The sequence below is a fragment of the Copadichromis virginalis genome, linkage group LG20, assembly GCF_057382275.1.
Source record: "Copadichromis virginalis isolate Kocher_CV1m ecotype Utaka linkage group LG20, C_Virginalis_male_GT1.1, whole genome shotgun sequence".
Classification (NCBI taxonomy): Eukaryota; Metazoa; Chordata; class Actinopteri; order Cichliformes; family Cichlidae; genus Copadichromis; species Copadichromis virginalis.
The window spans coordinates 3382475-3410371 of NC_140637.1; the positions used below are offsets into that span (position 1 = coordinate 3382475).

The 27897-nt window shown below is 40.7% G+C and overlaps 2 protein-coding genes across 4 annotated transcripts in view; both read left to right on the top strand.

Moving 5' to 3' along the window:
• Nucleotides 1-5010, top strand: part of LOC146684023 (voltage-dependent L-type calcium channel subunit beta-4-like) — a 28102-nt gene extending 23092 nt beyond the window's left edge. For 2 of the 3 annotated variants that reach the window (XM_085443491.1, XM_085443489.1), the window contains exons 13-14: nt 88-135; nt 209-5010. In XM_085443491.1, the coding sequence (XP_085299617.1) occupies nt 88-117 (30 nt within the window). In that variant the 3' untranslated portion in view covers nt 118-135; nt 209-5010. The remainder of the gene's footprint in view (nt 1-87; nt 136-208) is intronic. The other variant, XM_085443490.1, reaches the window with a different exon arrangement.
• Nucleotides 5011-6953: 1943 nt separating this feature from the next.
• On the top strand, nt 6954-17222 carry rnd1b (Rho family GTPase 1b). The gene is made up of 5 exons (XM_085443753.1): nt 6954-7219; nt 7726-7813; nt 13593-13702; nt 13826-13960; nt 14139-17222. Exons 1-5 carry the CDS (start codon nt 7100-7102, stop codon nt 14382-14384), a joined length of 699 nt encoding a protein of 232 aa, XP_085299879.1. The 5' UTR covers nt 6954-7099; the 3' UTR covers nt 14385-17222.
• Nucleotides 17223-27897: the final 10675 nt, after the last annotated feature.

Consider the following 27897-nt stretch of genomic DNA (forward strand, 5'->3'; position numbering starts at 1 on the left):
AAAAAGAAACTCCTCAGGTGGTGCTTGATTTACTACTTTCGGATGCATTATTAATCACATATCCTTTGCTTCCTGTGTCCACTCTAGTTTTCTGAGACTCAAGAGTTGATAGAATGAGCACTACTTCAGATGTAGGTGAGATGAAACTTACTTTTCTGGATCTGCTATCGTTACCGTCTCTTGAAATTTGCCCCTTCGACCTCTGCAGGAGCAGCTTGTGCTGTCAGCTGGGGTCAGACAGTCGTAGCGCACAGGGACCAGGGCACCACCAGGGGGCAGCAGCAGTCCTCGTCTCTCCAAACCTGGCCACCACCTTCTCCAGCCACACCTGGGCCAAAGAAAAGAGGAAAAGCAGAGTATGGTGAGAGAGAAGGAGCAGGAGGCTGGTGAGCTGGAAGGAGAGAAGACACAAAAAACAGGAAAACAAGAAGAAGGAGGAGAATGATTTGATTAATGCTGCAACAGAAGAAGGAGCCTCCACCTTACTGCTGCCCCCTCGGCAAAAGCTCCCTGCTCCCACTACCACGCGACAACTCAGGGCCAATTTCTACAGCTCCACGTGCACTGGTATTTCAGAAAAACAGTGTAGCAGTGAAGTTACAACTCACTATCTGCCCCCTTTCTCATATTTTTCTCTCACCGTGACCTTAAACCTGTACCTCACTCCCCGCTTTTACATTTGAAGTCACGTCTCCCACCTGACAAAGGTGCGCCAGCCTACGTTTGCTCACACAGGCAGATTCACCTCTCACTGTAGCTACATCACACACCTGTAAAGTTCAGAGGAAGTTAGCCTACAGTCCTGTAGCATAGCAAAGCTACCAGTGTAAAACCTATACACCCTCCCAACACAGGGTTCCAGGGGGTCTGTGTCTGATACACGCCACTTAAAGAGGGTGACAGAAAATCAGCTTTGTATGTCTTCCATCTCTGCAGCTCTCGATGAGTTGTCATTCCAAATGTTTAACCAAATGTTTTCTCTACAGCACAAATGCAATGTCAGAGGCATCATGTTGTCACTTATGTTAGAGGACTCTTACTTTCCCTTACTTGCAGCTCCTGTTTTATGTTATTCTTTCTATTGACCTTTTTACTGTAACTGTCGTTACTACTGTTTATAATTCGTAAGCTCACTCTCAGTGTCACTGATTGCATATCTGTACACAACAGTGATGCTGAACACATGTATAACAAGCACAGACATGCACAGACGGTCTATATGCATCTTTGTCACAGCTATGAATGTATAAACGCTGGTCCACTGGCTTAGGAAGGATTACTTATAATAACTGTGGTTTGCAGATGATTGGAGGCAAAACCCGAAAAGGTCTGTTATCACATCTAAATATCCTAAATGCTTACACTTTACAAAGTTTGACTGTATTTACATGATTTTCCTACCCCAAAGAAAAAATAGTTTGTAAAATTGTTTTATCCTCCCAGAAATAATTGATCACAGATAACCCATGTTTAACATGAGCTATTCCACAACTGCTCCTGACTTAGGACTAACTTCAAAATGTTCATTAAGATGGTTTGAAAGTAAAACTTTGGAACCAATGAGCCAATAATAATAATAATAATAATAATAATAACAATAATGATAATAATAATAATAATAATGGAAATATTAGAAATGAGAAAGATTAATGATTTCCAACAACATCTGTAGACAATTAACAGTTAAATATTACCTCAGTGTGTCTTCTGAACGTGGTGCTTGGTGATTGTAGCTCTAAATTACAATAAGCGCATCACCGTAAGCTACGCAGCCAGGAACATGGTCATTTATTTATTTACGTCCAATATTTTGCTGTTACTCTCTGTCAATATAGCGTCAGCATTAAGTTGCTCTGTGAATAAGAAGCTGTGGACACTCACTACACTACACCACTGAGAAGACTTCATCTCCTCTACAGGAACAAGATCTCTGAGCACATGAACTGATTGTAAAGGTTTACTTCCTAACAAGCCTGGGAAAGTATTTTATTATCACTGGACATGAGGGTGACCTCTGGTGATGTATTTACATTAGTACCAGGTCTTATAACCATTATTACTTATTCTCTGCCCACATAGCAGGATATACATTATATATATGCATAGACTTTAATCAAAAACATGTCAGATTTCATGTGCGTACAACCACCAGTGTTCTCTTTTCTGCATCCATTTCATGTCTTGCATTGCTCACAAAAATGAATGCGTCTCAGTAAGCACTTCAATAATCGCATTAATGCAACTGCTTGTGTCATTTAAAGCAACAGAATTCTGCTAACATATCATACATATAAATAATCGAATATATGTGCATGATATATTGTATTCCTGTTTCATCAGAAGGGCTTTTTCAGATCAGCGTCACATGAGCCGTTCACTCTTCAGACTAAATCTGCGCGACCTATGTAACCACTTACATATGCATTATAAAGGCTTAAATGTAAATACTGTATATTAAATATGCAGATACTATTATTATTATTAGCAGATTGCACAATAACAGCAAAAGCTGACAGGTTTTAACCAGTACACAATTCTATAATCAGCGCCTCAGAAAGCATGTGTTTATATGTAATATCCTCTTTCTTTCCTTTTTTAAAGAATGGTGCACAGCTTATATAGGACCACTATTAAGGTTGCTTCCACTAACACCCTGATTCATTTCTGAAGGGCCGGGTTTGAGATACATAACTTCTACTTGATGAAACACAGAGAGCACAGTACCTTCTTTCGATAAAACCTACTCAGCTTCTCCTGTTGCTTAATTTTTATTGCAAGAAATTTATACAAAAGTCAATTATACTTCTTTGGTTTTCCAAAGCACAATTTTTTACAATTATCATTTCCTATTGCGTTTCACTTGCCTAAATTCTGTATGCAATACAAAGTTTAGCATCAACGAGACACTAGCTGAGACTATCAAAATATCTCCTCAGTTAAGATGGAGTATAATTGCACTACTATTATTTATACTAAACGTTATGCTGTACCCACCTCCAATACAGAGGAAAAAAACTGTTTGGCCTAATGATGATGTCAACGTTTCTCATCGTTTCTGACAAGTCTGCAAGATAAATGATATCCAACAGTGTCTGATGATGATGTGTAATGGGTGCATCTTTTGTCAATAGCACATGAGAAGGAGGAGGTGAATAAAAAAAACATTTCATTAACGTTTGTGTGTGCCATGTGACTTTTCATCAGCTATTCACAAAACCACCAACAGAGGGCAGAAGTAGCATTCTAGCTATCTATGCAACAAACAAGATGCAGTTTCCCATTTTGACATCAATCAAACAAAATTGAGACAAACTGAAATTAAAGTTGTGAGTCTGTCCTCCAGCCACCCCATAGCACTGCCCAACTACACTACTGGACTAATTGCAGATGAATGTGAGGAAGAAAAATCTTGTGGAAATCTTCTACTATATAAGAAAGTTTCTTCCCTTAGTTGTACCTTGGCTGAGACACCCATGTTTAGCATAGTAAGAAGGGGTGGGAGGGGTCATAACAAATTTAACAACATATTCCGGATCTCTATAATCAACCCACACATACTTTTGCATCATTCACTGAAAAACAATCTACTAACATAATTTATATAAGTACTAATAAGCCACTTGTTTCGTTCATTATGACCTGTGTTTCCTATGTAAGCAATATATTATTGTATTATTCAATTAAGCGTCACTAGGGAGGCTGGAGCCTTTCCCAGCTAGCTGGGCGAGAGGCAGCCTACACCCTGGACAGTTCACCAGGGTTAACACAGCAGGCTAACACGGGATTAGAGTTAGAAACAAATCTGCTAACATTGTTCATATACATGTTATTTGGAACATGATCATCTTTTACCATTGGTCCAGGGCTTACAGTACCCTGGAAAGGTCTTGAGCCACCCCTCATTTCTTTCTGTTTTATTAGCAAAAACTGGGAAATAGGCTCAGTGTATGTATAAACATACATGGAAACACAGTCTATAAGGCAAAAACAGACATTTTTTTTATTCTAATGAGACTGAAAGTCAATGTTTAGTATGGACATCTTTAACATCTAACATCTATTCTTTAACACAGCTCGATCGGTCTTGTAGGCAAGTTTCCTTGTCATTTCTTGAAGACGTCTTCGGGAAAAGTCCTCCAGCCTTTGAGTCCATTCTCTTCTATAATGATTCCACACTGCATCAGTATTGAGGTCCAGACTCTGGGGAGGCCCAGACTGGACTGGAAATGTTCTATTGGATGTTTTTCTTTCCAGGTTTGCATTTAGTAAACTGGCAGTGTGTTTGGGCTTTTGCCAGTCACACTCTTTGCATGTTGACAACCTTGACCTGCTGCTGATTTTGGGCTCTGTTCTTGTGTAATTTGCCTTTTCTCTCTCATTGCCTTCCTTAAGATGAACTTCTTGACAGCCATCCTTCCACTGCAACCATTCGTTATGAGGCTTCATTAAGCAGTGTATGGATCATCAGGCCCCGTGTCATGTTCTTGCTGGATTTTTTTCTTATTTATCATGAACATGACTTTCAATTAGTGTTCATCTGCTATGGATTGTTTTTCAATGTATTTTGTACAGGTTACTAGTAACAAGGTGACTAAAAATACAATTTCAAATCGGTTCTTTTCTAAATATTTTGTTATGTTTAGACACAAGATTGGTTAATCCCTTGATTTAGGCGATCTTTATATTCAAATGATGCACAGATCACTGTTAGGTGGCTTAACAAACAAACAAGAAAAAAAAAACAGCCAGGTAAAAGGACTGGACTCAAAATAAATGAAAAAGCAAAGCAGGAAAACCTGGAGCTCTCTCTGCAGTAGCTGCTGTGTACAGTACTCTATAAAACCATATTTCACGAACTGACAGATTTATATAACTTCCATATTTGATCGAATCGATGCCTATTTACAGAGAGACTCAAAAAATGCAAAATGATGCTTAAAGTGTGTTAATTTGATGTAGCACATGTTAAATTTATGCCAGACCTCCGGGGTTACAGCTCCATCTGGTGACGATTTTGTGGCAGAAAAATAAATAAATAAAATCAGAATCTTGACTCATCTTTTGTTTGTTTTTCTGGGGCTATTTGTAGACTGCCGCCACTCTCAGTCTGTTGATTTAGCTACCAACACTGTCACCCAATACATCAAGGTGTGATAGCCTAAAGTGTCAATGCTTCCTGCAGTCAGCCTCCTCCTACCTCTCTTCCTCATCTCCCTGTACCAGCCATATTGGAAGGTGTCACTTTATGCCTGATGATTATTCACAGCCACCTGTCTCTGTCCCATCAGAGGGCATCTGTGGTGATCACACAGACGTCATGCTGCAGTTAGTTTAGAAGGGTTAGAGAGAGTTCGTAACCTGCAACTTTTCTTTTTCATACTTTCTGCATCACTGTATCTTATTTACTTTACCGATCAGTGGGGAAGTATTTTTTAACTGACCTGTAATTAAATATTTAAAATGCAATAATTATGTATATTGATATTGCTCTAGTTGTAAGTAATGAAGCTTAGAGGTTTTACATTGTTTCTACTGGAGTTGCTGTGTTGTTGGATTAGTCGAAAACACACATTTTTATCGTGGAATACAAGTTTATTACTTGCCCTCACAGTTATTCTCACCCCTGCCTTCCTTTAGCCTGATTTCATAGCTTCTCCTGTTATCTAAGCAATACAAGATTTTTAGATAGATTTTTCTTTAACCCTTCAAACTCTAAAAACACTAAAACTTCAATTTATTTGAGCAAACCTCACAAACCAAATAGAGAGTACTACCTGGTAAGATGTGATCAACGGTGGGAATGAAAGGCTAACAGCATCATAGAACATTTCCCCTGCAGTCACATCCTTTATTAACAACCTTATGTGTGATGGCAGCGAGACACGTTAGGCTGTAAAAGACAAGGCAGCTCGACGGATGAATGATATGAGCTGTTTGTGAACAAAGGCAAATTGCTTTGACCCACTGGGTCAAAACTGAAAGAGCTGTGATTGGCAACAGTAAGTAAATTAGCCAGGAGGTCGCCAGACAAAGAAGAGGGAAGTTAATTGACTTTTATCTTTTAATTTCCCCTTTCCTAACAACGAGGCGCTGTTTCCATACAGTAATAACCTCCAGGGTGTGAAAGTCAGCTTTTGCGTGTTTCCAGGGCTTTGAGAGACCAGGCCTCTGACTTGACCCTGTGGGAAGCCGATAGATGGTCACCTCAGGGGGGCCTCACACCGTCCCACCGCATGTCAACATGATGACATTACTGAGTAACCACACAGACAAAGGTCAGACCTTTGATCGGTAAACAATCATTCCAACGTTGCGCCATTCCCATCTATCAATCAGTGCTTTCAAAATGATGTTTGTACTATTACACTTCTATATAATATAATAGTGTTAAATAACAGACAGTCAAAGATTATACATAATTTGCCCCACAAATGGGGGAGAGATGATTTTTTTAATAATAATTTTTAAAAATACATTTAAAAAAAAAAAGCCGAAGGAGACGTGTTTGCTAAATAAATGTGACTTGACTGAAGTGCAAATCAAAATAAACTAATTAGCAGGGAGAGCCCCATTGTTCTCAGCCAGTGGTGCTATCGATTCAGCCAGTCGAGTCAATTTAATAAGTCAGTTTGTGACAAGACACACAGGTGACAAAACAACAGTCTGCAGGGGGTGGCTGCAGATTACATTGTTCTTTAATCTTCTATGTTAAAAAATAAAACTATGTAAACCGATGATTGCACAGGGAGATTACAATTTTTTAGTCCTACTCGTGGACAAATGCGTCTAAATCTATTACACTTTCTTTCTTGCACAATAATCTTGGAAGTATTTCGAGATATCTGCTGTCACATCCTCCCAGACAGAATAACTCGAGTGCAGTAAAGGGAGCCTGTGGAATGTTGCGCTCCTATTGGCTGCTGCTTGCCTGTATAAAGAGCCGCAGTGGCAAATTCAATCAGATCAACTGCGGGCATCCTTCGAGAGCGAGACACCGGGTTTCTCAGTCAAGCTGGGACAACAATTGCTGGGCTGTTCTGCTGTTTCTTTGTCTTTCCCTTTTTCTGCTAAATAAATCCTCTGGAGCATTGTTGGGATCATGAAGGAAAGGAGAAATACACAACCGCTGGTGGTGAGATGTAAACTGGTTCTTGTGGGAGACGTTCAATGCGGAAAAACGGCGATGTTGCAAGTCCTGGCGAAGGATTGTTATCCAGAGGTATGCAAAAATGTGACTCGTGTTGAAGTAAAATATATGAGCAGAAAAGTCTGCCCTGTGTTCTCTTGACAATCGTGGTGTTGGGTTTTCATCAAATGATTTGGAAACGGCACGGAGAAAACAGTGCGTCTGTTGCGGATAGTGACATATTGCTTGCGCATTTCCTAAAATTTCTTGCTTTTAAGTTTATTTCCTATTTACTGACCTTTATATCATCGGTAGCATTATTGTTTCATCATGTGGTCAGTGGAATTATGTTCTCTGCGCATTCTTAGCTGGTGCTTTCCTTTCACAGTGGCCTGCGTTGAATATCTCCTGCAGCTGCAGCGATTAAAGTGATTAATTGATCCGAAATTCTGTCAAATTGAGAAGAGATATAGATTTGTCTTATTGTTTTATTGGTCAGTGCGTGTGTTTTGTGTATAGCACTGATTAGTTAACTTCCATTACCTGTAGCTGCCTGACAACTCCCCACTAACGGCACCGTGTTGCTAATTGCTCCCCAGACCTACGTGCCCACGGTATTTGAAAACTACACAGCCTGTCTGGAACTGGAAGAGCAGCGAGTGGAGCTCAGTCTGTGGGACACTTCAGGTAACCGATCACCTTTTCCGTGTGCATGTGGTGTGTGATCTGCAGTCCTGCTTGCCGCACTGAAGAGGATTTGGCAATGCCGCGTGAATGTAATGAGTGTTTGTTTTTGCTGGAACACCAGTCTCTGTATTTTTTCCCAGTTATTCATTTTCGTCATGACATTTTTTTATTTTGGAGGACGAAAATGGAAACATTGTGTTGTTAAACATTGGTAAATACTTAGGGAAGGGCTTTATAGTCTATTTCCCCCCTGTTGATGCAGAGGTACATGGGATGTGTACTTGTTGAACTATATACTCTTTCAAATCTCCCATTTACTACAAATTAAATTTCCTCCGATATGAAGTGTCCCCCTTTTTGGATGTGTCTGGATGTAAAGGACTCTGCAGATCTACAAGTGCATTTTTGTGCCAAGTGTGTTGCAGTGGAAAAACTGGGCAGAAAAGACTGATTATTCCGCCTCGCTTGTTTTTAATGCTGACTCCGTGCATCATGTGTTCATTTACACTAAGCGTGAAAAAGAGGGTCAATGTGTCATTGTAGATCTCCCAGGAAATCTGCTGTTCAGACTGTTGACCTGAATACTGCGAGCACGGGTCTGCAGCACCTGTTTGATTCCCTTCATGCTCGCTGCACAATAGTTTCTCTCGCCAGGCCACATTCCTCTCCGTCCACACTCGTGCTGCAGCCTGACTAGGTCACACTGGCAGTACAAGTGTGATTATTTATTCATTTTTGTGCACACCTGTGTCTGTGTACAACAGATCCTTTATATAACAGACCCATTTGTATGAGATGATGCAGTATTTACTGTGCTCTCATATTTTTTCCCCCTCCCATTATCACAAAGCGGCAAAATGAGGAGAAAAGTGAGTGTAATTCCGTCCCCAGACCAAATCCCGTTTTTTAATCCCAGACTTTGGACCTTTGGTCTGGCCAGCAGGAGTGGGCCTGGTGCCCAGGGATGATGGGCACACAGAGCTACATTCTGTTGAGCAGGACAGTTTTTCTGGAGCAGACAGATAGGAGGGAGCTCAAAAAACTCTAGTGACCTGCATTCCCCCTCCATATGCTGCTCCAGGTCAGCCACTCAAACAGCATGATGCAAGGGATTAAGACTGTGAATGGGACTGCTGGGCAACCTCTTCTGACTGACCCAGTGAGTTTGTGGCTCTTTCTTTCTTTCACTTGAGCGTTCCCTTTGTTGCTCCCTCTTTGCTACTTTCTGGCTAATCTGCATAGATTGCCACTCCCTGCCCTTTACCAAACACCTATGGCACAATTCAATACCAAGTACAAAAGAGTACAATATGCACGTGCATAGCAGACTATTTGAAGATGGGCCAAAAAAAATAAAATCTATTTTTATTCACAATAGATTTGATTTAAAAGACCTGCCCCTCACACTCTCAGAGGAGACCGCATGTGGTCCCCTTCCCCCTCATCTTTTATAGATGACTCTTTTATCACAGGTATCTGCTGTCAGGCTCGTGGTGATGAGTGACAGGCAGAAAGGGGTATTTGTTAGCCACACCGCACAGTTTCCTCTCCTGTGCTGTAATTTGCTCTAATTGCGTGGAGTTTGTGCCACCCTGGCCCACACCACACTGAGACGGTCTCCTCATTATCCCAGCTCCCCTTCATTGATTGCACTGACCTCATCACTGGCTCCACATGGCAGGCGGCTCCTTCTCTCAGCTCCAATATGGATTTACAGTCTAAAATCAATCCACCAGTTTTAACCAGGCTTATCTGATCAGGAATGCTGGGGAAAAGGGGAAAGAAGGGAAGCTGAGCTCTGTCTGGTGTAGCGCACAGATAGTGAAAATAAATCCCATTAAGATGTTGGTGTGTAATTTATTTCAGGTTTAATGTTGCTGACGAAGCCTTGAAGTTCAAGATCGTACTGTGTGTGTGTGTGTGTGTCTATATAATCACTTATTGTATGATGTATACATAAGACTGACTTGGAATGAATCCAATGTCCATTTAAGCTGATGAAACACTCTGCTGGATTGTAAAAGGGGGCATTTTTAATATTTAATTGTCATGTTGATGACCATATGTCATGTGATTTCTCTAATAGGCACCCAGTTTGTAAAACTTAGGTGCTTTTTAGAATTGTAAGCAGGTACCGTTTAATTCCTCCATCTTTTTCCATCATTGATTCATCAGTGATCTATTTTTTTATTTTTATTTTTTTATTAGTAGTGTTTAGCTTTGCTAAATGTTTCATGGACTGTTGTCCAACAATCAGTTTACACTAGCTGAGAAAAACCGGCTATATTCTCAAATGTTTCCTTCCTTATTTTATCCAAATCAACATTTCAGGGTTTTTAAATCAAACTCTTTGATGTTGGACTTAATTTTCTTAATCCAGTGTCATCAACTATGATGATGTCAAAGTAAAGCTTGTTAGCAGATCATATAACGCTTAGGAAAAAAGCACCTCCTTCACCCTGCAGGGGGCTTCAGCACTAATTCTGACTGGCTTATGTGAATCCAGGGAACAACTGCTTGATGCAATATAATATGTTTTTTGGAGCGTGCTGTGAAGTCCGTAGTCCTGCGGCAGCACCACAGCTCCCAGTCGGCTGAGTGTGGGTGGAGGCGCAGGGCTCCTCTCGTCCCCATATCTGTGAGTCATCCCATCACTGGATCATTAATCTGTCTGACCTCCGCATTTTCGTAGTGAGAGGAGGAGTGCTAATGATGAAAACAGGCTATGTCACTCACTCGATTTTAGCACACATCCACAGACACACAGTTATACTCTCGCTCGGGCAAACACAAAGCCGATCCTCCCCTCCCCCACCTGTAGCCTTCAACACAAGGGCCTCCGTCTTCAGCCCTGTGAAGCCTACATCCACTTAGGCCCAATCCTCACCTCAAACACTCAGATCTGGGCACCGCACCATCAAGACGGATGAAGTTCAGCTCAGCCACAAGAATTTGGTTATACTCCTTTTTCTTTTCTGCCTCACTCTCCATGTTTTATGCCTCAGAAACTCTCCATCTGTTGTATAGAGGCATGCAAGGAGGAAAGCCATAATTTGGGCCATGCTTATAGGCGCTGCATGAGCACCCAAGCCATTGTGTGGTTTGCTGCAATGGAGAAAGGAAGGGAAGAGAGTGAAAGAGACAGATAGCAGTAACCTGTGATATTACACTGCAGGGGGTGAGGGATTAATGGCAGAGGAGGTCTCTTTGTGATATGGCTCAGTAGGGTATACTTTGGCTCCCGCTCTTCTTTTTCCTGTGGCTTTTTCTTGCCACAATAGTAACAGCTATTTCTTCCAAGATTAGAAACTAGGCCCTGGTGTGTAAGGAAGGTGCTGCCGAAGCTGCGCCTATGCCAAGTAACATGTTACGGGGGGTTTGAATACTAATATTGAGGTGCTGTATGTTGCTGTAAGTACAGTATGTTTACTGATTTGTGCATTGTTTGTCCAACACAACAAATAGAAGTTTTATTTATATGTGAGGACAATAGTAACCAAAAACAAAGAAAGAAAGGTGGGGGAGGCTTAGATGTCCTTTGCATCCCCCCTTCCATCTTGGCAGGCTAATTGATTTGTCAGCTTTAAAAGCATCGGCTCTCGGACCTCTGGTGTAGCCTTCCATTGATTGTTGCATTTAGATCAGTGGCCATTTAATGCAGAATCACATCTTGTTTGCTGGCTCTGTGATAACCCCTCACAGGAGATTGAAACGATTTCTGGAGCACCCGACCTCTGACTTTCCCATTATATACCTCACGTATATGGCGTGGCACCGAAACTCGTAATATTAGTGTCTCTAATCCTTCTGATTTTAACATGTGTGATTTTTAACATGTGTGACATGACATATGTCTCAAATTCTTCAAACACAAAGTTGTGTTTGTGGCTTTTCTGCTACAATTAGGTGTATGTGGTGTAAAAGCGATGGTGTTTTCTTATATGTGACATCTGTAAATAATTTAATCAAATTGTCTCTTTTTTTTTTTTTTTAACTCAAGAATAGAAAAAAGTCATTTTTATTTCTAAAGGCATGGAAATGGAGCTGTAACGCAAGCATGTTCCTTTGTTCTTTTGCAACAGTGTTTACTTTCTTCAGGACATTGAGTCCTGAGGAATTTCATCACAGCTTGTCATTATTCCACTCACGGCACCCAGCAGCTGGCAAATTCAGTTTTACCCTTTGATAATGTGGAAAATCATTAAGTATTCATAAGCACATATCCGTTTTTGTGTACACATACATGCACGCATCCGTGTTTTCATGTGCTTTTTTTTTTATGTTTTCTTCTGCTGCATTGTTTCTGCACCGTAAACCAATTAGGACGGTTGTGCAATGAGTTATTACACAGACTGCTTGTGTTATCTGTAGCTATAAAAGGAACGCTGAATCCCTTTTGGGATTCACACAGACTAAAGTAAACATGTTAATCCCATTGAGCAGCCCCTCTTCTGTTTCATCTGATAAGGGACCGGATTCACCTCTGCATGCATCCGAATTTAAAAAGTGTGCGTCTGTGTTAGCGCTTGTGGTTCCGGCGCATGTGAATCATTTTGTGTGATGGGCGTATGTCTGTGGTCCCAAACTCTGTCGCAGAGAAGAGGAATGTCCCCAGCAGTAGGTGGGTGGGCCGCTAGTGGTGTAAAATGATTGAGTGGCAGTTAAGGCGAGCCTTTACAGAGAGCCAGGAGGAATGCCTGATGTAGATGGTGGATTCCAAGGCTGTTGCTGTGGTAACAGAGGGACTGGAGGTATTGCTTGCCGAGCAGAGGATTTTTGGGGGGGTGGGTGGCTTACTTAAGGATTCTGAGCATGAGTGGGAGCGTCTGCCTGCCCCGAGCCCTGCCGTTCCACTTGCGTAATCTACTGCAAGAGAAGATCAATGAGGATTTAGTGCTCGATTGTCATCTTCACTTCTAAAATGCCAGCCAAGAATATAGGAGCAGCAAAAGTAGCAGTTTTACCAACAGCAAAGTGGAGCTCAGTGGGAAGAAGTGATGCCGCGCACACCTAACTTAAGCAGATGATTTCTCTTGCTCTTCGTCTCCTGCTCAATCTTCTTTTTTTTTTTTTTTCTTTTTTTACCAACTTCCTGTTCTCACAGCTCTTGGATCTGGCCTAAATTAAAAATGAAAAAACAAATTGCTCTAAACTTGCATGTATACACACTTTATATTACAAATGTAGCTTGAAGCATTGCACATTTAAGATGGATACTTAATTGATCCCACAAGGGAAATTATTGTGTTACAGCAGCAGGATAAAGAATAAAAATGGCACAGCCTACAATTAACAACAGATGCATATACTGTTATGTATGTATAAATTTTGTATAACAGTCATTTTTAATAAAACAATGAAAATTAAATAAACATGAGGTTACATTAAAGAAGAGAGAGAGAGATTAGTGCAAATCGCATTAACAAGTAATATGTAAAGTGTAAATCTAAGAAACATACTTTTACAGTTTTCTGTACCATCAGATGTTAAATAACCTGAACAGCAAATGTGTTCATTCACACCTAACTATGGCTATGCAGGAGTTCTCTTTTGTCACACAAACCAGCAATATGAAGTTACTATTAATTGACCTGGCATATTAAAGAAGACTAGACCTGGTTAAACAGCAGCAAAACTGGAAGTTTCCTCTTAAAAAAACATGATTAAAAATATTTCTGAGCATCCAAAAGTTCTAGGAAATGTTTTATGGAATGCAAAACTACTTTTGTCTAAATTTTCATAGTTTGTTATAACATTGCTCTCCTCTCTCTCCTGTAAGGTTCTCCGTACTATGACAATGTGAGGCCCTTGTGCTACAGTGACTCAGATGCAGTTTTGCTGTGTTTTGACATCAGCCGCCCAGATACTGTGGACAGCAGTCTGAAGAAGGTAATGACTTAAGGTCACTTTACTTCAAAGTCCTATTCTCTCTTGTAGCCTACTGTGACTCCAAAGTGTATTAACAGACTATTTGTCACCATACACCAACTGATCACCTTTTTGGGTCCACAGTGGAAAACTGAAATTCTGGACTTCTGTCCAAGCACACGTATTTTACTCATCGGCTGTAAGACCGACCTTCGCACAGATGTCTGCACACTGATGGAGCTGTCCAATCAGAAGCAGACTCCAATCACCTATGAACAGGTGAGACAAAAGAAACAAACGAAGATCCATGTGTGTGTGTGCAGATTTTTACACATATGCCTTTCCTGTAACACCCCGTCCCAAAGGACTTGTCTCCACACTATATCACAGGAAAAAATTAAACGGCACCATGGAAGAATATCATGAACAGTATCGGTTATTGCTTCATTTATTGCAGGGTTCTGCTATGGCTAAGCAGCTGGGTGCAGAGGCTTATCTCGAGTGCTCGGCGTTCACCTCGGAGAAGAGCATTCACAGCGTATTCCGCACCGCTGCGATGGCCTGCATCAACAAGCTGCAGCCTCTCCCGAAGCCCAGCCCCACCCGACGCCTCTCCAAAAGACTTCTTCACCTGCCCAGCAAGTCAGATTTGATCTCCACCACCTTCAAGAAGGAGAAGGCCAAGAGCTGCTCGGTAATGTGAGTGGAGACCTCTTGGGTTACAGTCCTCACATTAAACCCACATCCCCTGCGTCTTTGGTCTCGGGGAAGGGGGGGTGGGCACGATGGTTTTATCAGGGTTACCTGCTGAATCCTTCCCTCACCCCCCCAAGAAACCAAACACCACTCAGAAGAGGTGGACACTTCGCTGTCCACTTGCTCCTGAACCTTTTAGTGCACCTCCATCCTTTTCCACTGTTTATTTTTTGTTTGTTTGTTAGTTTGTTTTTTGCTTTCGAACAAACAATATCAGTCGAGGTTTGATCACCAAGCTACCATTTTATTTTCACCTGTGAACAGTATGCAACTACAATGGTGTTACATCTGTCTAATTTTATTATCTATAGGCACATGTTGATTTTGTCCAAAATGGAAATGTGCAACGTGTGACGTTTAATCTTGTGATGTAAATGCCTCTCGAAAAATTCAGTGGATATTTTTTTTTTCTTTAACTCAAAAAATAAATCTAGCATGAAACCATCAGGAAATAGCAAAAATCCTGTACATCCCTCTTAGTAAGGTGTGTGGGGTGTGAAATAGTGTGTCACTGGTTTCCCCATTTACTGGAAGTACATAGAATAGATGTACAGGGAGCAATGGGACAAACCGTGAGAGCTATTACATAGAGAGATGTTCTTATTGTCTCAGCAGTGATGACAGCAGGGATGAGAGCAGTGAGCACAGGCTGCTGTGCTTACAGCAGTCTAGGCTATGCCAGCCTGCACGGATTCTTGATGCATGGCTGTGTAGCTCTGGATAGTGTTGCTCTGCAAGCTTTCAGTGGAATAACTGGAAGATGCTGAAGAGGCTCCGTGTACACAAAACGACTGCAGAAATGCGGAACGGACACAAAATATAAGCAGAGGTTTAGCTGGACTTCCAGGGTGTCTTTTATCACTGCTGGAGTCTGGTGGGATAGACACATTTAATTGCTCTTGTGGTGACCAGGAGCTTAACCACAGTCGGTTCAATGTTGAGCTTAGCTTTGCTTAGCCTGTTGATTATTGAACCGTGGCTGGTTATCGATACGAGTTAAGGTGTTAGGAGGCAAATCTAAAAAGAATAAGATCACGCCTACATGGAAGTCAGACTGACCTGAAATGGTTTGTATTTTCAGACACTCTTCAGTAAAAAATCTGTAGCATTGCATTGTTGACAGTTTTTCAACAATTCTCAAATGGTATGCAGTTTTGAAAAAAATGCCTTTCATATTGAGTTCCCAGAAGTCAATGAGATTTTTGAATACTGTAATTACTGTAATATGCCTGTGGACTCCTCACATTTGCATCAATGCAATGTAGCACCCTCAACTTGATTCAATTCTTCCAAAAGGACTGATTTTTGTTTTGCACACACTTGTAAAATCTGTTCACATCCAATAAGCAGCACTTACTGTAGGTTACATTGCAAAAAAAAACAAAAACAAAGGGAAAAATCAGACGCTTTTCTGAGCTTAAATCTTAGGCTTCATGGTTATGTGTGTGTGCAGCATCGATCTCCATGCTTCTAACCATAAAGCAATAACGATTTAAGTGCTTTGTGATGCAAAAGTAACCTGCGTGGCAATAACAACGCAGCTTTGTGATTACTGTCATGCTATAAGTGCTCCATGGATCGACATGTTAGAGATTGTTTCAATCTCCGCTGTACAAAAGGCTGCTGATATAGCCCCTCCTTCCCCCTGTGTAAGTGGTGATCGGTATATAGAAAACCAAGGACGGCGTTTGCGCTATGAACTAGATCAGAGTATTCCAAACAAGAAGGAACAACATGCTATTTGAGTTGTTGCTGTCAGCTCAACATAATCATAATAAAACCACTGAGGCAGTATGCCTCAAGTGAATTGTTTATTGTTTTTTTTTTTTTCAAATTTGAACTATACATTAAAGTCTAGCAATTATTCATCAAGGGCTAGTGTGGGTGGAGGGGGGGGATAATGTGGGACTAAGGAGAACAAGTAATCAAACTGCACAGGCTGGCCCTGTCCAAAGAAAGCTATTTTTCCATTCTTTGTGTGCGCGCGTGTGCGTGTGTGTATGTTTTTATGTATTTAATGGCATGATGTGAGTCTCCGTGCTGTTTTTGAGATTTTTCTGAAATGGCTGCTCTGTCTGTACGGAGCTGTGGACTGCCCCTGGTAGTTGGAGGAACTTAAAGTGGTGATTTGCACAAAGGCTTCCAGTTCATGGTCACACACAAAATTCCTCAGCATTGCCTAGCAACAATTCAGCTCAGAAACACAGAGACTGGCTCTTGGGTTGGTTGTGTGGACAGATAGGGTTAGCTCACAAGCAGACATCCCCACATCCATTATTACTGCATCGTTTAAGCATTTACTGCGTAGCTTGTTTAAAAAATAATAATAATAAAAACAAATAAAAATTAAAAAATCTTGATATTTTTCTCTGGGTTTTTCTCTGCCAGGCCTTCTGATGATGGTTTACATGGGCGGCTCAATGACCATGTCAGTTAATATGCAGCCTTTGTGTTGTAGTCAGTGTGTGGTAAAAATGGTGCAGTCAAACTCCTAAGCATGTCCTATTAAAGTTGTACGATTGTACATACCGTCTCTTGTTTTATAGTCATTGTACAGCATCTTCGAGGGTGTCTGATGGAAGTATTGTTGCTGATGTGATTTATTTATTTGGTAGCTATTTTGCTTTTTTTTTTTTTCTTTTTTTTGTTTGTTTGTTGATTGACATGTACATTTGTTTGAAATCTTTTTTCAAAAGTTGACTGTTTTTTTTGTTTTGTTTTTTCTTCTTCTTCTTCTTTATTGCTGTGTTGAATAAAGCTTGCCCCGTTTGGCATCCTAAATTCACTGTTCTTGTTATCTATTTATTTATTTTATTTTTTTTGATCACTTGCTTATGAAACAATACACTACACTAGACATCTGCTCAGTATCTCCCCAGTCACGTCTGCAGGAAGTGAGGTGCTTATCTTTTCCACTCAAGCGAAGCTAATAATTCCTTTAACAGGCTCTGTGTCACTGCCTCATTAAGGATAGAGTAAATTTATATCAGGATGATGGCGGATTACTGTCATTTTCCATTACCACAATCCTGATCTTAGATCTTAGTTACCGTTCAGGGAATTATAGCCAGAGTGGGGAAAAAATGTAAATAACACATGTTTACCTGCATAAGTAACATGTTGGGATGAAGAAGGAAAGATTCTATCCTATTATAATTAATTGAATCAAGTTATGTGACGGTGTTTTGTTGTTGTTTTTTAAAGGCTGCTTTTATCTGCTCTCGTCCATCTTCAAATGCACCACATCTGGTTGCTGCCAGCTATGGAAGTGTCTCAGATGAGCTCAAGCAAGCCAGCCAACACATATGCCCTCACATTTTCTATTCTTATCTGTAAAATGCAATGCCATCCTCACAAAATGTTCATAAACTTTATCTGTTTGGTGTTTTACACCTATAGTGTAAAGTTCTAAAGTTGTTGTTTAATGGAAAAAAAATTCCCGGAGCATCTGTAGAGGATTGTGGTAAGAGTGGCAAGACTGAACCAAAGGAGATGTGGACTGCCAAAACAAAACAGCGGATGAAGCTCATTTAAGCATTCAGTAGAGGTGATCATAGCTGCAGTCAGGTGATGGAGTAGACATCTCTTTCATGATTCAATAATTATCAGAAAGGTGACTGGTTGTAAGCCGTAATGGGAACCTGAATACGCAGAGCAACAGGAGCACACCAAATTATGTGGTAAGGCTTTTTCTTTCTTTCTTTTTACTAATGATAAAAGACATTCTTGTGTTGGTGTTGAATTTCTAAAATGAACTCATCATAATGACTTGAAACATTTTTTAAAAATGACATGAAAATGAACCTGAGCTGTCCTGAGGTCAGCTTAGCTCTTGCGGCTTTTTTTTTTTTTTTGCTAAAAACAAAGTGAATTATGGGCTGTCACTAGGGGGATTGCTAGAACACCTGAAATAGAGGCAGACATTGTACACATGCCGACACAGACACATTGGGTGTGAGGACATGTAAATGGGCCACATACGCTGGAAGTCATAGTAAATTAGGCCAACATCTGGCTAGGCACAGAGAGTTCACTTACCCACTCAGCTGTAGTATGTACCGCGAGGGCTTGGTGAAGGAGAAGTGGCACAGTCCAGTGCATTTTTAGGATCAACCCTGGCACTTCGTTGAATGTCTGCCATCTGCAGCTACCTTGGAGGGGTTCTTTGTCTCCAGTACAAACAGTGGGTCACTTTGACCAAGGATTATTGTGTTGCCATTAACAAAAGTTGGAGAGGGAGCGCTCACACAAACCAATTTACTGGGATGTGTAACAGTGAAAATCAATCCACATTGCAATTAAATTCAAAAGAGAAGCATCATCATATCGTCCACCAGCCATGCTGCCAAACAGCTCCAAGCCACTGTGGCAAGGACTCGACATATCAGACTTCAAGATGTTAGCAGTCAGATGTTTGAAATCCTGGAGATTGTCAGTGGGGGGCTCTCTGGATTATACTTCTACTTATAATACATTCTGAGAAATGCTCATTGGAGAATGATCATCTGTGGGATGTGTTGAGAGCTTCACCTTGTGCTCTTTGTCATTCTCTGTCTTTTCAAACAGTCCTAAGTAGTTTTTGCCATACAGCAGGGTGCTTTATCATGTTGAAAGAGGCTCCTGACAGTATCATCAGGGTCATTAATCCCCTGTTATACTAGGCTGGGAAATTAAGCTAATTGCAGCTGTAGCTCAAATGTTACGGAAGTGAACTAATATAGTGAAGGTATTTCTTTCTTTGGCGTAATGATCTGAAGTAACTTGCGATTTTCCATGAACAGCATGTGCGCAATCTTAACCCTCAGAGCTGATTCTGTGCAGCTGAGGGATTTGTCTTCAGAGCCCTGTGTGTTTCTTGAACATAAGAACCAGACATTTGAGTTCAAATGAAAAGGTGGTGGAAGAGCCAAAAATCTATAAAACCATCAGTCTATCCATTTTCTTAACTGCTCAACTTGAGGGAACTAAAACCTGCTACCAGTAAAACAGAGAGATAATACAGAGAGATTAACAACCATTCATGCTTGCATCCATACATTGGCAGCGGTGGTAGCCTCACTAAGTCCATAAAACAATGAGCATTTGAAGAATAAAGGCAAACTTAGACATGGAGAGAAGAACAAAAAAAAGGGGGTACACAGAAGAACTGACAACTAAAGGACTATAAATACAAAAACACCAGAGACCGACAAGGTAAGCAACTTAAAAAAGGAAAGAACAGGAGCATCTTCTCAAATGAGAGATATAGAAATGAATGAAATGAACGACGCTATGGTGACGAACCAGCAGGTGGATAGCAATATACTCAAATTCAAAGGTAATGTGCAACCTGCAAAATAAATAGGATTAAGAACTAATATTTATAGTATATGATGATGAATCGATGTTCGTGCCGGACAGGACTTTTTCTGTAGGGGTGGATGGGGGTGGAAAGGGAAATCTGAAAGGAATTATGTGGCTCTAAGTGGACAGCCCTCAGTGCTGTTGTGTAACATTAGCATCATGTTCTGGGTCCTCGGATAACTCTCTTCAAAGACACAAGAACACATTCCAGAAGTAACCTGTCACTTTATACTTCCTGTTTGTACACAACCAGATTAAAATCTTCTACATTTTTTACATTTGTTATTATTATTGTTATTATTTTAAAAAGGAGCTCGAACACAACAGCAAAACTGTGCGTATCCATCTGTTTGTGCAGAAATGTGCAGAATCTTAGATTACTGATGAGGTGTGATGAGGTGTCGAGTCCTGCAGTGTGGGCTCTCTCTCTCTTTCCTTCCCCTCTCTTGCTCACTTACAGACACACAGACACCAGATTTTCTGCCTCTGCCGCAGTGCAGGGCAGGGCCAGAATATCCAAACCCATCAATTTCCTATAAAGCCAGTTTTGTTCAAGAAAGGAGCAGGATGTGAACACTGCCTTCCTCTTATGTGTTATCTGAACATATCTGGCAGTAAAATATGTACTTTCAAAGTAAAAGGCTTTTTTATTCATAGAAGGAAACAAAAACAATATTAAAATTAATTTGCAGGCATTAAAGAAAAAAAATCTTGCTGTTAATGAGCAGTTCCAATAATTCTCCATCAATTTTTTTTCTTACAAAATGTTTTAGATGTTCATAGCTCCCCAAACATAATGACTAATGGCTTCTAATCTTCTGAGGTTTATTCCTCCACTGTAAGCTTGTTGTTTGTGTTTCTTAACAAAATGTCTTAACAATTATTTATCATATTGCTTTGAAATTAATTTGCAAGTCTCGCTGAAGCCCAGCTCAAATCAAAACATCCAAGAGCCACAGACCCTGTGGGTAGTCTGATGACCTGTCCCGGATGTGCCCACCTCCCTGCAGCCATGACTTCATTATGAGCACATCCTTTTACATCATTATTTTACAAACATAACAGAACATCTGAACAGATGTGCACCTTCAGGTTCAGCACACAGTAAACGCTATGTCCCAGCTCTTCCACACCTGTTAGTGTGACCCCTGACTCTGAACTCTCTCTGTGACCAGAAACGTGACTCCCCTACAGCTCTCTCTTGACCCCTTACTTCCCCAGTTACACCACCAATCAGCTCAGTCAAATGTGAACAGTTGTTTAATGTTTCCTGTGGTCACACTGGGAAAGCACAACTTCTTCCACTGAAACCTGTGTGTGTGTGTGTGTGTGTGTGTGTGTGTGTGTGTGTGTGTGTGTGTGTGTGTGTGTGTGTGTGTGTGTGTGTGTGTGTGTGTGTAACCTGAATTGGATCAGTAGTTATGACAATGGATGGATGTTTATTCTTAAGTATATACATATACTAGTATGTACTGGAGATGAAGAAGTTTCAATAGATGAAATAACAATGGTGATGATTAATTTTGTGCAGTTGATTACAAATAAAATACATTTTAAAAACGGATGCATCAGTTTTATACTGAGGATTTCCCCACAAACAATCGTCACATCTAAAATATAAAACAGGCAAACACACACACACACAAACATGCTCTGTCCCCTTCTTTGTGATCACTTGGCAACCGCACACAAAGGCCAAGGCGTGCTCTGCTGCACACAATGTGACACTGCTTGTGCATGTCAGGGTGGGGAGGAGCAGTGAGCTGTACCCTTAACGATCATGCACAAACACACAGAGCGGATTTGGCTACAGGCCACATCCTGCATGTGTCTGCACAAGCCAAAATAACATGGAGACATTTGGTACAGCACCCAAAAGCACCATCCTCTCATCTGGAGAAATGAACGGCAACCGACGCTTTGTCCTTCATGCTGATTAAATGCTAGATTAGTTTGTCTGCAGCAGACTGAGTGCACAGCAGTAATAATTACTCTATAATTACACCATATTGTGTCTCTGCTGTTTTTCACCGCTGTCGTTTTACTTTTTACTCAGTGGTCACTACGACTGTAGTAGCATAAATCAAGGAACTTTCTTTGATTCCCTTTCAGTTCTGCAGCCTAAATGATGGATAATGCTCCTCTCTTAACTCAGAGAAAACATGAGCAGTCATTAAAAGGATCCATGCATTCCTCCAAAGAGAGCATATCTCCACCAGTGAGCAATGTGAATGCATCTGTGCAACTGTTATCCTTAAGGTCCCTGCAGCTATCGTAGAAGTGTTAGTGAAGGGAAGGCCGAACATACTGCAGGCAGCACTCTGCTCATTTTTGTGTGCTCCACTTAGGGAAATATAGCTACAGGCGGGAGTCTGTGCTTTTAGTGGTCTGGGGGACTGTGAGGTGTGTGTGCAGCTTATTTGAAGATGCACATGGGACCAGAGGGCTCTCCCACTGAGCATCAACTCTCCTGCTTCTGTTGGGGGTAGGGCAAAGAAAAATAAGGAGATGGGAGATGGGATCTGAAACAAGTCCAACAGCGAGGATGGGTGCAGAGGGGGTTCAGTATTTTCGCCAGATTTAGTCTCATCTCAATTTTACTTCCAAATGAAGAGGACTCTAAATAAAGAACTGCAATATAAAACCCCTGCTGAAATGGATAGGGTCACTGTAGTGTTCAAGAAGAAGGGGCGTATCCAAGAGAAGCACTGAGGAGAGCAATGACATTGATCTTTAGTGACACGGGAGCTGTAAATCACAGAGAATACACATACTAGAGAGATGTTCTTGCCTGTACTGACCCAAAGGGGCAAGTGAGGCATAGAGGCGATGTAGATTACATAAGCAGAGCAATGTGAAGAGGTCTTTGCTGCCTGGCAGCATCCAAAAGAAACTAAAACTAGCCAAGCTAGAGTCATGTTAGAAAACTCAACCTACCGGTATGAAACCTATGAAAAAAGGAAGTATACATTATGAATAGTCCTGCAAGCTAGCTCAGCCTCACGTTTCTAAGATATGCAAGTGAAAAAGTGTCACTTCACAAACTTGACCTTCTGCAGCTCGACAACAAGCACTGGGTTGGGTTTGATGTAGACGGGTTAGGGTTTAAAAAATGAAACAGTGATGATGTAGAGGTTACAAAAAATTAATGTATCAAATAAAACAGGGTTCAATCACAAATCAGATTTATAATAATATGATATAATATCCTAACATCCTGGAACAAAAACACTTTGAAACTCTACATTCTTACACGCTGAACCTTATTAAACGCAATCCGTGATGGTATAGAGAGTGGCTGAGTAAATATTCAGCCACTCTATCTGTATGTCTCTACTTTCTTGTATTGTTCTTGCTTCCCACTCTTTGTCCCTATTATGCAATCAAAATCCTGATGACCATCACAAATAGAGACTGCTTCCGTGTCTGGGTATGAATCATCACCTTTAAAAGTACTCGGAGATAAAAGAGAAGTTTTAGATCAGTGCATTGTCTAGATACTGGAATGCAGTCTGTTACTATGCAACACATCAGCTCCAAAGATATTCCCGCTGAGGATTTTCATCCGCCATCTGTCTGCGCCCTCCCCCTGAAAGCTGTTTCTTCTTTTTCCTCTGTTTCTTCTTCCTCACATATTTCTGGGTTTTTGATTCCCAGCTGCTTGAGGGGGGTGGGGGGGTGTTTGGAAAATGAATATTCGTTTCCTTCCAGACGCTGTTCTTTTAGCCTTCATCCTGACTGCGGAGGCACCTTTGTAACATGGATCAGTATGCCACACAGGCAATACTTAAACCCTCACTGTCTCCATCTTTTCCGTCTCTCTAATTACCAGCTTGGCCTCTAATGTTAAAAAAAAAAGCTCTTAGGGGGAGACAAAATATTTATAGATCATTGTGTTTAACTACTGTTGCGTGTAATTACTGTCACTTCACAAACATATTGCTTGAAATGTAAAAAAACAAATATTTTCATGCTAGTAAATCTTTCTGGTCCTTAACGTGTTTGCTTTTGGGTTACACAGTGTTAGAAGGACTTGTTAGTGAATGCCATGTTTACTAGTGAATCTTGCCACACTGTTATTTCATGGGATCGTTGGCAGTCTATAACAAGACAAGCACTGTTTGCAGTTCTATTGTGGATTTAAAAAATATGCTTGTTTTATAAGACTCAGAATGCTTCTTACATGATGTATGCATTCTAGGAACGCATGCTGTAATAGGAGCACAGCAGCACTTGCTATAATTATCTCACACGATTAATTTTTCTGTTTGCTCTGATTCAACACTTGAACTGCTGAGCGAGCTGTTTGTTGCTCTAAGAAGCAGCTGTTCGCTTTGCTAATTGTAAGAACTCCTGCCGAGCCCTCTTAATGTGTGACATCTCTACGTCAACAAACCGCAGGTGAAATAAGTTTCCTGCTTCATAACCGCAAGGATTTTCTTATATTCCCAAACTGAACCTTTGAAAACCACCAATTAGTGTCTGATAGTTCTCACCTGCTTTGGATCTCCATCAGATCTCTGCACGGATGCACACCGAGGACTTACAGTACAAGAAAGCGTTACATGACTTATTAGCAGATGAAATCATTGTGTGGCCCACAGTCGACTGGACTCAGCTGCAGCAGCCTACACTTTGGCACAATATAAATACAGTTGTGCAAGCACAGTCTTTTTTTTTTCTTGAGCAAGTCCATGTTTATATTTAGAGCGTATATATTTAATTTGTGAAGCCTGAACAGCTTGTCCATAGGATTGTGGTTAATCTCGATTCTTTTTGCAATCATCACACCGCAGTCTGGCAGTTCTCTGGAAAACAAGCTAGCTCTAATTACTTTAATTGTACTACTGCAGTCTACAAATGTAAATATATGTGATTAAATCCATACACATGTTTCGCTCTTACCCCCGGGTGCATTTTACAAACTATACTCTCCAGTCACTTTTTGAAGTTGTTGAAAGCCAAACTGAGGGTTTTTTTGTGAATTAAGATGCACGACTCCAAAGTCTGAGTGTGGGTTACATTCAGTTTAGATCCATCTGGACACAAACTCTAATTAAAATGTAATGAAACCCAAAATACCTCTGAGTCTTTTAACACCTGTGGAGACAAGATGGGGTCAGAGTCTCCACAATGGTGAATGCCAGTTTTTGTCACGAGCGGATCCAATTTTTCCATTAATGTGCCAAAAGCTCCAAACAGCTGTTGCACATGTTCAAAAGAAAGTCATGCCTTGGTTAAGATTGCTGTTTGTAAAATGATAGAAAGGTCATATTAGTTGTCATGACAGCCAAAGCTTACCAGTGTTACATGAAGCAGTCTGAGAATGAATGGCCAAGGCTGAGTATTCAGACAGGAAGGGCAACAAAAGGCTGTGATATTCCTTAATGTGCCTTGAAAGTATATATCCAAGGCTGTACTTACTTTGCTTGGCTTCAGATGAATACTTCCCATTCATTGTACAGCCAGTCATTGCAGTTTAATGAATAAGAATAGATCCTGAACAACTCCGCTTGGAGAGGTGATTACTGAGCCATGTTTAAACTTCTCTAACAGAGGGCAGATGATGGAGCTGTATTCCTGTATCTCAGTCAAACTCAGCTGTTGCTAATGAAGAACAGCTTGAGCAGTTCCTTCAATCTGTGACGTTGACGCCCAGCCAAAGACCCCAACTGGTGCCAGCGCTGCTGTTGTGTCCCGTCAGTGAAGTAAGTCAGTAAATCTGTCAGAGTTACTTTTTTAAAAGCGCAGGATCTGTTCTGCCAATACAGGCATGCAAAACGTCATGTAACCCCGACAGTAAATCAGAAAACAAAATGTAAGAATGTGTCTCGTGGTTTGTACACACACAAATGCTCGTGCATTCATGGGTGTATATCTGTTCATACTGTATGCACAGACACAGTGAAGGGCGCGCAGACAAAAGGTGCAGAAGCACAAGCACCCACACACCCACCTTCACTTTGCTGTTCTTAAGCAAAGAGCCCGAGGCACAGTGAATGAGCGTGTCAGCAGTGTGGGATGACATTCTGTCACACAAAGAGTGTGTGTGGAGACAGATGCCTCCTCAGCCTCCTCCTGTCCATTTACCTAACATACGCAAACACACTCAGATTTCATTGTTGGTGTTTTGTAATTTGAGTATAGAATTTCTGTTTTAAAAAAACCTTTACTATTTAAATCTTTATCTCTGTCAATTTTGGCACTAAAAGACAAAACTGGTAGAAGATATGAAAATATAGCTTCAAAAGGTTACATCTGGGGAAGATCCTTATTAAAGTGAAGGGGGAAGCAGAATAGGGTACTCTGCACAGGTAGCTCTGTGATTGGGTGGCTAGCACCAGAGGCTGAGAGGATGGGCAGGCAGGCAAGCAGACAGGCAGGCGATGTGCCAGGGTTCTCCCCACAGTCACAGACACTCTAATTAAGGAGCACAGTGGGGAGAAAGGGCAGAAACAACAGCTATGCATTGTCACATAGTGGTTTTCTTATCATGTCTAGTGCAAGAAAAGCTGCACATCTCTCATCTAATGGATATAAACACCTTCTAGATGCCTCCCTGAGCTGCAGTCTAGTCATGGACATGGAATCAGCAGTCTTGGTGTTACTTTCAGTGTCTTGAAGAGGCAAAAAAAATTTAAATCAAGTTGTCCTAATACAACTGTGTAGAGCTTATTTTCAGTTACCAATTCATTTTATAATAACTCTTGCCAGTCTGTATTTATATTAATGGATTTTTAGTCCATTCACAATATTGCTCTGCAAAATTACTGACACATATTTATAGCTATCATTACATTTCTGCAGCATCCCCTATTCTGTGATGCCCAGATGGACCAGATGGACTGACGGGGATGGGAAATACCTGTAGAGAGGGACAAATAATCATTCATTTTTAATATAAAACCTGCTCCAGTAACCTCACTAAAACAAAAACTGGAGGGTCTGTGGCACTTTGTTTCAGTTTAAGCAACAACACACTTTACATTTAAACAGCACAGCCTGGAGGCATTATGTCGGGAGGATGGCTTCTTATGAAATTTATTCACATGGAATACTCCACGTTAAAATGTAGGTTACATCCACTGAACTGAAAACAAACACTGCAGTAGACATGTTTGTTTTATTTTCAGTGCATATTGCTGCCTGTATAGACTAGTCATTCTCACATACAAGTTAGTTTCCCAGCTTGTATATAGTAATACCAAAAAAATGCTTGTTACTATGTAACAGGCAATGCATAGATGTAATAATAATCAATACAAAATGAAATGCACACATTTTCAGTAAGCGTGTGGAAATAAATATCTATATATATATAAACTAAAAGAATAAAATGATTAAAAGAATAATGATGGAGAAAACTGTATGGATTTCACAGATTAATTGTGGGAGAGATGAAGAGAAGTGAGGTAGGGATGGTAGGGAAGTTTGAGCAGATGGGTCCTGGTCTGCTTTGTGAGAGCAGCAGATGCCCTGAGATCCTAGGCCACAGAAATGCCCCCAGACACTTACAGCAAAGCGTTAAAGAGGCCAAGCCCAGTAATTCCACCTCATTACATCTTCCCTCTTTCTCACAGGAATAAAGGTTAATGTATTTCCTCAACTAAGTATTTCTACTGGGAAAAAGACCAGGTGAATATTTGTACTTGGTGAATGGGAGCTGGTCAGACCAGTGAAAGGCAAATCTGGACAACTGGGATTTGTATTGTGAAATTGGGATTTATTATTGATTTTGCTGATGATGTTGTCCATCCGTGTTCTTTATGGACTCTTGCTTTAGACCAAACATCCCCTGGTCAGACAACAAAAATATATATTCATATGTAAAACCTTATATTTTGCTATTTGTTTTAATTTGTTTTTGCTAATGATTGCTTGGACATTAGTTTTCCTTTTAATATGTGACAACAGATGGCACTGTAAACAAAATAGTGCGATTAAAAAGAACATCCCAGAAATGATCTCTTCTGTTTTTTGTTTGTTTGTTTGTTTTGTCTTTAACCTTTTGACAGAGCCGTGTCATCTCCTCGTGTAACTACCACCACTCAGCTTCAACAGTATTTACACTCCCACCAGAGACTGTGGGGTCAGTGTGGTCAAACACAAGGTGATAT

What these genes read in the sequence shown, in the direction of transcription:
- rnd1b (XM_085443753.1), top strand. Translation starts at nt 7,100, where the DNA reads ATGAAGGAAAGGAGAAATACACAACCGCTGGTGGTGAGATGTAAACTG. An exon ending in CGAAGGATTGTTATCCAGAG is followed by an intron (nt 7,220 to 7,725) that starts GTATGCAAAAAT and finishes ATTGCTCCCCAG; the next exon opens with ACCTACGTGCCCACGGTATT. An exon ending in CAGTCTGTGGGACACTTCAG is followed by an intron (nt 7,814 to 13,592) that starts GTAACCGATCAC and finishes CTCTCCTGTAAG; the next exon opens with GTTCTCCGTACTATGACAAT.